This window comes from Paroedura picta, chromosome 1 (assembly GCF_049243985.1).
Source record: "Paroedura picta isolate Pp20150507F chromosome 1, Ppicta_v3.0, whole genome shotgun sequence".
NCBI classification, from domain to species: Eukaryota; Metazoa; Chordata; class Lepidosauria; order Squamata; family Gekkonidae; genus Paroedura; species Paroedura picta.
The window spans coordinates 53,778,714-53,790,604 of record NC_135369.1 but is presented as its reverse complement, the minus strand read 5'-3'; the positions used below and the strand labels follow the sequence as shown (position 1 = coordinate 53,790,604).

Genomic DNA, 11,891 nt, shown 5'->3' with positions numbered 1-11,891 from the left:
GCAAGTTGTTAAAGAGATGGGAATACCAGAGCATCTTATTTGTCTCTTGAGAAATTTATATGCAGGTCAAGAAGCAACAGTGAGAACTGAACATGGAATCACTGATTGGTTCAAAACTGTATACTGTTGCCTTGCCTATTTAACTTGTATGCGGAGCACATCATGAGAAAGGCGGGATTAGAGGAGTCACAAATTGGGATCAAGATTGCGGGGAGAAATATCAACAACCTCAGATATGCAGATGATACCACTCTAATGGCAGAAAGTGAAGAGGAACTAAAGAGCCTGTTGATGCGGGTAAAGGAGGAGAGTGCAAAAGTTGGCTTGAAACTCAACATCAAGAAAACAAAGGTCATGGCATCCAGCCCTCTCAATTCCTGGCAAATAGATGGGGAAGAAATGGAGATAGTGACAGATTTTATTTTCCTGGGCTCCAAGATCACTGCAGATGGGGACTGCAGCAAAGAAATTAAAAGACGCTTGCTCCTGGGGAGGAAAGCTATGGCAAATCTAGACAGCATCCTAAAAAGCAGAGACATCACCCTGCCAACAAAAGTGCGTTTAGTCAAGGCTATGGTCTTCCCAGTTGCAATGTATGGCTGCGAAAGTTGGACCATAAGGAAGGCCGAGCGTCAAAGAATTGAGGCTTTTGAACTCTGGTGCTGGAGAAGACTCTTGCGAGTCCCTTGGACTGCAAGGCGAACAAACCGTTCTGTCCTAGAGGAGATTAGCTCTGACTGCTCTTTAGAAGGCCAGATCCTGAAGATGAAACTCAAATAATTTGGCCGCCTCATGAGAAGGAAGGACTCCTTGGAGAAGAGCCTAATGCTGGGAGCGATCGAGGGCAAAAGAAGAAGGGGACGACAGAGAATGAGGTGGCTGGATGAAGCAGTAGGTGCAAACTTAAATGGACTCCAGGGAATGGTAGAGGACAGGAAGGCCTGGAGGATCACTGTCCATGGGGTCGCGATGGGTCGGACACGACTTCGCACCTAACAACAACAACAAGATTTTTATACCACCATTCTCCAATGGCCTCATGGCAGTTTCCAACATCAGTAAATACAATAAAATCCTTAAAACATCCCATAAAAACAATTACAATTCTCACAATTAGATGACAAATCAATCCTATAGGCACCCTAACCCTTACCCCCCCCCTTTAGCCCAAGGGTCAGTTCTTTTATAGTAGGAGCGAGGGCCAGACCCAGTCAACATGGAGGGGGATCCTCCGATGAAAACACCTGGGAGCTGCCCTGGCCTCAACCATAAGGACTAAGTAGCTGAGTGTTTTACATGCTACAACTGGCATCCTGAATTGTGGGTTTTGTGAGAAGCTACTAAAAGATTCCAGACCATGACCGTTTATGCACTGGGAACTTCACTGCCCCAGCTCCTGTGCAGGAACACAAATCGGGGATGGATGAGGTGCACCAGGCCAAATGCTCCCCCCTTATGGGTGCAGGAAGAAGTGGGGCAACCTGCCACGACTAAAACTCCAGCCTGCAGCCCAGCATGAAACCTCCAGTGCATAAAGTTGATTGCAATTAGGAGACTGTCTGTGGGCAACAAAAAGTTTGTCTCCCATTGCCAGTGAGAGAAGTGGATCATTGTCCAGTATAGGTCACTAAAGACATGTTGCTGGTTTGAGCTGTGACCACCAGTAGCATCCTGTTTTTCTTTGGGGCCTGTTTTGCAGCAGGTTATCCTTTGGTATCATCCTTTTGTCAATCTGTTTCCTTACTACAATAGGTGGATATTGTAATTCAAAAAACATACTTTGTACCACCCTGAAGTGAGCATCACTGTCAGAGGGATTGAAACAGATGTGGAACTTGGCTGGAGACAATGAATTGTTTATTCATTTAGGATGTTGACTGAAGGCATGTAGGCATTTTTGGAGATCAGTAAGTTTCTGGTAGAAATGGGCTTTTATGCTTCTATTATGTATTTATATGGTGGTGCCTGAAAAAGGCACTTCTTATGTGGATAGATTCACAGTCAGGTTGATGATGGGGTGGTAGTTACTGAAGGCCCCGTAAAGGTAGGTAAGGAGGGGTGTACCCCTCTTGTGCTTGAGATGTATTGATGCCATTTTATCATCTCGATGCATAGGAAAGAAGCTCTTCCACTCTCTACAATGAACAAACAGATCAGTTCCTATGCAAAAGAAGAAATGGGCCTGAATCTGACATCAAAAAGCACCACTCAAAAGGAACGGGAGATTTTAATCTCCCAGGACATGTCCTTGCTGACCCAAGGGAATAGTCTTCAAAGAGAGAAACTTCAAGGGGAGATTACAGCTGTGAGAAACCTGAATTTGAGTTCATTTACAAATTCAGAACAATGGGCCTCCTACAGATTTGCATAAGGACACAGGATTCTTATCTCACTACAGATGCTAAATTTACCCTCCTGAGCATTTCTTCCTAGCTCTAACCAAACTGATCCCCATTCCAACTTGTATCTGACACAGAGCTTTGACCCTCAAAAGCTCATGCCCTGAAGGTATTGTTGGTCTTTAAGATGTTCCTGGACTTATAGCGAGTTCTTCTACTTCAGATCAGCAGTAACCCTCTGGAACCCTTATCTAACTCTAACTCTTGTATCTTTACAGGCAACTGCATTCATATCTGGATTTCTCTCATGTTTGCCATCACTGGCCTCCATCCCTAAAGCAAAGCTAATGATGCAAAATAGTATATTTAAATATTTATTTGCATCTATAAGGTAATTTGAGGCCAAATTAGATGTGACACAGCCAGTAATCAGTGTGACTACTTTTAAAAAATGAAATGGATTACATCCTAAAGCCTCCCCATCCACCCCATCTTTCTGTTCTCCACTGCTTCAAGTACTTTTTTGCCTGGCTTGCTTCCAGTGATAAAGCTGGGTTGGGAAACAAGTATTTCAAATAACCAAGAGCAGTACAGGAAAGCACAGGAACGGGGGAATAATTCACTGAGCTTCCCTCACGTGTGTGCTTCATTGCCTGTAAAAATGGATACCCATCCACGCTCCCACTTCTGATGTAAATAGGACAGACTTGTTAATGTCTACTCCTCATCACATCTAGTTTAGATCTAAAACTAAGAATTAAATATCTAAAATTACTAAAGGTTTTGACTTGTGCTAAGGTATGTTTTAAAAATATGGAGCTACATTTGAATTCTATAGAATCTATACATCAGCATTTAAACCTTATACATTGAATTGTGTTAGATTCCTTCCCTGGCTCTCTTCCGCTGTTCTTTCTGAGAATGGCCTAAAGAAATGCCTTATGGCTTTTGCAATATGCATTTAAACAGAAATCAGTGCAGCCATAATTGGTTTCTTCTCACCTCTCTGTCTACTCTTTACATTCCTATTTTAAAGAAAATCTCACATCTTTATAATGTAATGAAAGATAAACAAATAAAAGTTTGGCTATAATTGTGCAGCGATTAAACAGCAAGGTATGCATTTTAATTTCTAAAAAAGACACTTAATATTCTGAATATTAGTTTGCAAGGCAAAACAGAATTAGAATGCCCTTCTTTTAGCATAGTTTGCACACAAAATACTATTTAATGTCCACATTATGCAATGTAGAGTATGGAAGAGCTACAAATCTATCAATAATTATAACCTTTTAAAGATGAGATTATACATAGCAATAAAAACCACAGCACAGTACTTCGAAAAAGGTCTTTAAAATGTGTATATTGTTTTCTCTGGAACTGTGACTATTAATAAACATGACTAATACCTACAACCTAGATCAGTTAAAACAGGGAATTAATTTATTTGACTTGACTTTTTGAAGGTTTGGGAAAGAAAAAGCGAGATGAAAATATAGCAAATATTAAAACTGAGGCAAACATTAAAATTAATCACACTCTTCCACGTTTCTTTTCTTGCCAGCTCAGTGCCAAAACCGTGTGAAAATGACACTCTTCCACCAGGCCTGTAATTGAATCCAGGCTAATCTAGAACCACTTGGGTCTCCCTATATGAAGCTTCCTCTATATGGGATAGTTTCACTACCATCAGAATTACTGATTTTGCCAGGTACTCAATGGTGGCTATGTAACAAACTGTACTTTATTATGTTTTTAGAGTTTTATAGTTTTAAATGTACCCCATTGTTGGAAACCGCCCCAAGTCCGTCATTGAGGAGAGGTGGTCTATAAACCAAATTATAAATAAAAGTTTTCACTCAGGTCCTTTTTGTCCACTTTACCGTTCCTGCCCACACAACATGCACAGTTCAGTATCTCTTTGTACTTTCATTTCTGTTCTCCAGTTCTTCCTGGTTTGCTTCACAAACTACCCACCTATGTACTTCCCCAGCTTCTGTTCCGCTGTCTGCCATCAGTATAGCCACCCTACCTACATTCAGCATGGTTTATGGCTTCAATTTTTCTGAAATTCATTTTTTTTGGCTGTTATCTTTGACTTTAGAGTGTATATTGGCCATTTCTAGTAGAAGAGAGGCTGGGTTTTTGTACCCCATTTTTACTACCTGAAGGAGTCTCAAAGCAGCTTATAATCACCTAGTTGTCCTCTCCCCACAAAAAGCATCCTGTGAGGTAGTTGAGGCTGAGAGAACTGTGACTGGCCCAAAGTCACCCGGCTGGCTGCATGTGGTGGAGTGGGAAGTCGAACTTTTTAAAATTTGAACCCTTCTCAGCTATAAGCATCAGAGGAAGCAAGCTATGACTTACTAAGCCCTTTCAAAAATCAGTTTTTATTCAGATAAGTAGTTGTGCAGGTCTGAAGCTGCAAAGCGAGTTCAGTGGTTCTATTCTGGGTGTGTGTGGTCTTAAAGGTACCACTGGACTCAAACTTTGTTCTGAAATTTTGTTAGTCGTTAAGGTTATACCAAACTCCTGTCCAATTTACTACATAACTTCCTTTCAATGAAGACCAGGCACTCGTCCATGTTCTTGCAGCCAAGGAATTAAGGCCTTTTTAACGATGTTCATTCGCCAACAAGGTGTATGGGAGACACTGGTGATGCCAGGCCTTACAAGGAGCCCACTACCCCCTCCCTTGCCTCCGCATTTCTTCAAGCGCGGGGGAGGGGGCTGCTAAATCCCTTGGTGTTTTCAACGGATGCCCATATCGCACTGCATCACCCCCCTTTTTTGGGTGTGCGTGAGTGTGTGAGGATATTGTCCCGATCAGTGCGATCCGCTCTCACCGTCTTTTCCGGTCGGGGCTGAGGGAGGAGGCCTATTGAGGCCCGGTCCGGCCCGCCCCGCCGGGGGCTTGGCTGACTGGCGGGCGGGCGGGCGGAGTGACGGACGACGCCTGCCTGCCTGCCTGCCTGGGCTCGTTAGAGGGAGCTGTCGGCCGGAGGGAGCGGCGCTTGCTGCAGTGAGGGACCCGCTCCTGCTTCTCGTCGCCGCTTCCATCTCCTCGGGAGCCAGAGAGAGAGAGAGAGAGAAAGCGAGAGTGGCCGAGGCGAGGGAGCGGCGGCAGCCCAGGAGGAGGCGGCGAGGAGCGGTCACGGCGCAGCCTCTGCCCAGCAGCAGGGGCAGGCGAGGGGACGCAGGGCCCGGGCAGCCTCGGTCGTGCCGCCGCCGCTATGAATCTCGCAGGCTTGTCGGGACCGGCCCCGAAGAAAGAGCCGGCCAGACGGAGGTATGGAGAACCGCCCCCCTTCCCTTCCCTTCCCCCTTCCGAGTGGGCGCCTGTCCTCGCGGGGGGGGGGGGCGAGGCCCGCGGCGCCCTTGAGGCCCCCTGCCTCCCTCCCTCCCTGGCCGGTCTCTAGTGGGCGCCGCCGGGATCCCCCTTCGCGGGCTGAAGGGGAGGGATGGCTCGGCAAAGGCGGAGTGCCCTGCGGGAGCTCTTTGGGGCGGGGGGCCCTTGGGAGACAGGGGCGAAGGGAAGGGCTCCTGTCGGCGGTGCGCGGGCCTTCTCTTTCCCCCTCCCGGTGAACGGAGGGACGGCGTCGCCCCCTGGCGCCTGTCTGAGGAGCCCCCCTGTACTGACCGCGGGCTTGCGAAGTGGAGTTAGCGCCCTTTTGCTGCCCTGTTTTTGGAGCGGAAAGGGCGACGGAGTCTCTGCTGGTGCCCTTGAGAGATCCCCGAGCCCTCCGCCTCCGTGGCCACTTCCTAAGACAACCCCCCGTCCCCGGGCAGAGGAGGAGAGGCTCTACTGGGGCCGCTGGGGGAACAAGAGGAACTCCGGACGCTTCCCCGCTAGAAGCAGATGGAGTCCCCCCCCCTTCCCCATGCCTGAGGAGGGCACGAGGCCACCCCGCCCTTGCCCTTGGCGCTAGTCTTGCGCGGAGGCTTGGGCATGCACTTGAGGGGGGCTTCCGCGCTCTCCCTCCCCGTCGCCTCTCTTCTCCAGTCGGGCATGTCCCCGAGAGACCCTCCTTCGGCGTAAGATGCTCCTGTGTGCTGGGGTGGCGGGGCAAAGGGGGGTCGTTGCGGCTCTCCCGTAGACTTTTAAGGGGGTCCCCCGCCCCACTCAGAATCTTGGCGCGACCCAACTCCCCCCGTTCTCTTGGAGGCGGGAGGGGCAGAGCGGTGGCTTCCCCCGCTTGGAGCTCGGCTGGACCGGAGCCTCGCGTTTCTCTTTCCCGCTGCTTCTTGCCAGAGATCCCCATCACGTCCCCCCGAAGCAAGTTCCAGGCGCAAAGGCGGAGTGAGACCTTGCCTTGCTCCCCACGCGGAGAACCGTGCAGGGGGAGCCCCAGAGCTGCTCGCTGCCGTTGCCCTTTGGCACTGAAAGGCGCTTTGCACTTCCTTCCCAGGAAGGGTGTGGGGGACACACCCGCCGCGGGGTGGCGGCGGCGGCCCTGGAGTCCAGCCCCTTCTCCCGGGGAGGGAGGCGCGTTAGGCCCTGAAAAGCCGCCTCTGGAGGAGGCGGCAGTGGTGGCGGCGGATTTAGCCACAAAGCGGAACGAGTCGTCTTGCGTGCATTTCCCCTGATCGGGTAGCGGCCCCGCCGTGGATGCCGCTTCTGGCCCCGTCGCTCCTAGCCCGTCTTTCTCCCCGCAGGCAGCGGCAGAGGAAATAGGGAGCCGCCGAGCGCTCCCAGCCCGTTACGTTGGGGCCAGGCCAGCCACCTTCGTGTCCATGAGCCCGCCGCCCTCCCATCAGAGCTGCTGCTGCCGCCACCGCCGTCGCCGCCGCTACTGCCGCCACCTCCTCCTTCGCCAGCAGCCGCCGACCCGGCCACACGCCGCCGCCGCCACCGGGCCCACTTCCCCCGGCCCTGCCTCTTTCTTTCCTCTGCGCAGCAGAAGGTGAGTGAAGCAGCCCCGTTGGCTGGACGCAGCCTTGTGATTCGCCAGTATCCCTCTGCTTCCTCCTAGCGATTTCTCCCTCTCCTCTACAGACCAGTGGTGTTAACATCCCTCTGCCCTTCCCTCTCTCTCATTCCCTTTCTTTTTTGTTACCCATTTCCAACCAATAATCCTACACATTTCTCTCCCCCACCCTTTCTATATTGTCCTGTTATCACCTAGTATAGCTTTATTTCATGTGTAACTTGTAGTCTAGCTAAGCAGTTCTGGTTCTTAAAGGTATGTTGACCAGCTCCCCTTGATTGCAAAAATATTTGTTCTTGGTTTGGAACTATAGAAGAGTTAAATATCTCCTAGCTCTTGACCTCTGACAAATCATTCATTCCTTTGTGGGGGAAAGCAAGGGGAATTCTGTTCCTCGGGCTGACCATCCTTTAGTCACATTCCAGTGTAGTCTAAGCAAAGGGAATCTGTTTCTTTGATATCAGCTTACAACACTGAATAAGGATGTACTGAATTTATAGTCTATTCACTTGTGTTATCAATAACGAAAAAACCCTCTGAAATCTCAAGTTTGCGATGAAGAGTTGTGGGAGCTTTCCTTTTAATTGCATAAGCATATACTCTCATTGATAGCTTTTGGTGTATCTTTTTGGTTGTGTTAAAAGTAAGATTGATTGTATTCTATGTAGCAGTTTAGGATGAAATGTTAAGACATGTATTTCAAAGACAGATGTAACTTGAAGATTTGGAGATCATTATGGCTCAGTTGTGACTCAGTAGTGCATACTTTGAATGTCAGTCTCTTGGTATTTCTGGCTAAAGGATCTTAGGCAGCTGGGAAGGACACCTCCCTACCCTGGAGATTTGTTGCCAGTGTTGAGTTAGATGGTCTAACTTGGTATAAGGCAACTTTGTATGACAATATTCACGTATGAAGAGGACATGTGTGAAAACAGGACAGTCCTCTACAAAAATGACGGGACACTTGCAAAATAAACAGCCCGTTGTTAAAAGCCTGTTATTAAGAAGAAAGCTGTTCCTTGTGTTGAATAATTTCTCTCTTTCTTCTCCTATAGGAAAAGACTACAGACCCCAGTGTGAAGAGGATGGCTGTGACTTTAGAACAGGCCCAAAGGGTGGGCTTTATGTTTCTGAAAGCACTCTTAAGATTTGGCTTCATGGTTGCTAATAACCTTGTTGCTATTCCGTCCTACGTTCTATATTTAATAGTACTGCAACCTCTCCGATTGTTGGATAGTAAACTATTCTGGTATATTGAAGGAATATTATTTAAATGGCTTCTAGCTATGGTGGCATCATGGGGCTGGTGGGCAGGATATACAGGTAAGAGCAATTTATTTGAAATTTACTTGACATTAAATGTACTTGTATACAAGAATAAGCCTGTAGGCTGAAACAGTTTTGTGAATGATGAATGGCTTTTCAAATGCTTTCATGTGTGTTTCTCTAAAGATGTATATTATATATGTATAGCTAAACAGTCTGCAAGCAAGTAAACATTTTTCTTTTATTTAAAATATATATATGAATCTCCTAATATTAAAAAGTGTTTAAGGTGGCTAGCCAGATCAGTACAAAAGAATGAAAGCACAAAATAGCCAATAATAAACCAGCAATTTAAATGGTGACCAGCTAAAAATACTCTAATACAAGGCTGTGTAAGCATTTCTTAAGTGATGTGCGCCCCTTCTCTTCCAAAGCCACACTTAGAAGTTTTTGTTTGCTGCTTAAGAGGAAGTGGATAGTGGGCTTCTCATGGTAAGAACTGAATAGGATTTAAATGACTAAGGTCAGGGTGTTGTAGAATCTATTAAAGCCCTTTATAACTGAACTGAATACAAACTATTGATTGCTTTATTATTGAGGTTAGTGACTTTAAAATGTCAAGGTGTGGTTGTTCTTGATCACGTTTGCTGAACTGTTGTGCTGTGGTAATATATTTTTCATTATTTTCCTTTGATGTGAAGCAATACCTGAGCTGTGAATATAATCATGCTTCTATGAAACATTGGGTGCCTGTCCCCAAGTATTCCTTGTTTAAAGCTAGTGAAATGCCCATTCTTACAGCAGGTAGGCCATGGAGAGATTCCCCTATATTGTAAGGCACAATAAGTTTAAGATCTATTCACATAATACCCCTCTACACAGATGCCATTTTCATCCATCTGAGGGATATGAGCTATTGACAGGTTTTATGCCCACCATGGCCATTGACCTTTTATCTGCTATATGAAGGCTTTCATTTATATGGGAGAGGTGAAAAGCATATATTCAGAAATACTTTTGAAAAGGAGGCTGACTACTTTTTTATTGCTGTCTTTCTCAACAGTGCCATCCTATTTGGAGTTGTACCCTATTAAGTCCTTTGACTTCAAGGGTATATGTGTTCTTATGATAGCACTTCAAGGTGGCTATCCTGCTTTGAATACTGTCGATAGCCGTCTGTTCCTCTCTATATTTCATCTCTGCTTCCATTCCTTAGAGTATAATAGAGATAATGTTGTAAACTGGTTGCTAATAAATAGCTACAATTGTTGTGGGCAGGGGTTCTTGGTGAGAGAGTGTGTGTTTCTTGAATGATACTAGGAAGGTGGAAGACATACTTCTGGAAGGTTCCTTTCCTCATGAATGGTGTCACCCCAATATCTGTGGATTGAAATGGCTTTTGCCTTCACCTCAGCATTGTCCCTAGGTGGTACACTCCCCCTTTTTGTCAGAGGAATGAATGGTAAATAGTCAGTTACATGAAAGGAAGTAAACATGTAGTGAGTTGGAATAGCAACATATACTTGAAATGAAATATTTGATTAGGAAAAAACCTTGGCTAAAATGTTGTATTTGGATGTTTTAAAGCTTCACATGGCCATGTTATTACTAGAATAATATAAAAATTTAAAGGCGATATGGCATGTCCTGCCTTTACATTGTTTATAGAAAAAGAAGGTATTGAAAACTGTTGGATGCATTTATTTTAGCAGGCCCAAAGATCTGTTCATTTTTCTGTTTTAATATCTCGTTTTCACCCTCTCAAGGGGTACCCAAAGCATCTTACGGTACAGAAGAAACCAACAGGAAAATAGGGTAGAGAGAGGTGGCCAAGCACGTCTTCCTGCTCTGTCTGTTAGCCAGTCTTCTGCCCATCCCTAGTTGACAGGTCTTGAGCTAAGAGCTGAAGAGCTCTTCAGGTCACACCTGGCTATGCTTATATGTGAGCAGAGCAGCAGAGAACAAACACAGCAAGATGTTATTTAATAGCTTCTAGCCGCCCAGCTAGCAGAATCTTCTTTCCTCACCATCCTGTACTATGGATGTGGTTGTCCACTTATCTGTTACAACAGAATTTAACTCATCCATGGAGGTAATTGGGATATACTGGTTTGATAGCTGACTATGATATATTTATTGACTTTCAACATAAAGTTGTCATGGTCACTATTACTTCTCTCTATTTTTTTCTGGCATAAGTGAAATAATGGCAAGAGTTCTTTATAAGCTTACACATCGATTTCTCGTTTTGACAATAGTGTTGTTTCTGTAGAAAATATTCAATATGAATTTCCTATTTGGTGTAGAGAGTCAGTTTGGTGTAGTGGCTAGGAGTGTGGACTTCTAATCTGGCATGCCAGGTTCGATTCTGCACTCCCCCACGTGCAACCAGCTGGGTGACCTTGGGCTCACCATGGCGCTGATAAAATTGTTCTGACCGAGCAGTGAATTCAGGGCTCTCTCCGCCTCACCCACCTCACAGGGTGTCTGTTGTGGGGAGAGGAAAGGGAAGGCGACTGTAAGCCGCTTTGAGCCTCCTTCGGGTAGAGAAAAGCGGCATATAAGAACCAACTCTTCTTCTTCGTCTATTCTTGCTATTTTGTCAAGGGTTTATTTGTAGATCTTAGATCTTAAACTGTGATAGAATCTAAAAGGTCCTATCCTAGGTGTGTTTATAAGGAAATAAGTTTTCAGTAGTGTCTCTTTTCTAGCCATTGTGCTTTGATTTGCAGTCTATCTTGGTACTGGTTCAGAATCCAGGTAGAAATATTTATCAGCAAAGTGGACTGAGAGCAGATGGCCTTCAAATAATATGGTGGCAACTCTTGCTTTGTGCCCTAAGATGAAGACTTGTTTTACTATTATATATTGTAGGATGCAAATTGAGATATTTTCCAGGTTCTGTGATATTTCACACAAAGCTTACATGGATCAGTTACATGAATGTAAAATTACCAAATATGTTCTATTTCTTTTCTCCATCCTGTCTAATATTTGTGCATGTCACAAATAGTTTGAGAATGGGTCAGTTGTATGTTAAGTCATCCCACATGAGAAACGTCCCTAGGCTTAAAAGTATTACAGTGCTTGAGAAATGCTCTCCCAGTTGCTGTTTTAGCTTACTAGAACAGTGTTGTTTGTATTCAGGCTGTAATTATTTTAAAGAAGTTTATTCAGAAGCAGTGCAGGCTTTCAGTTGAAGCCTTCACACAAAGGTGAAATATAGTCTATCAAAATAGAAGGGTTTATGCTGTACTCTTTTGTTAGGTTTGTGAAGTTTACCACTATAATACTGAGGTTAATGATCCTGTTTTATTGTCTTGGGGAGCCAGTGTACAAAAAAAATTCTAGTTAGAAT

General features: G+C 45.5%; 1 protein-coding gene across 1 annotated transcript in view; it reads left to right on the top strand.

The window, feature by feature from the left end:
• The first annotated feature begins 5,291 nt into the window (after positions 1-5,291).
• LPGAT1 (lysophosphatidylglycerol acyltransferase 1) overlaps positions 5,292-11,891 on the top strand; it is a 97,883-nt gene continuing 91,283 nt past the window's right edge. Inside the window, exons 1-3 of the mRNA XM_077338625.1 lie at positions 5,292-5,628; positions 6,996-7,243; positions 8,323-8,590. Coding sequence (XP_077194740.1) covers positions 8,353-8,590 — 238 coding nt within the window. The 5' untranslated portion in view covers positions 5,292-5,628; positions 6,996-7,243; positions 8,323-8,352. The remainder of the gene's footprint in view (positions 5,629-6,995; positions 7,244-8,322; positions 8,591-11,891) is intronic.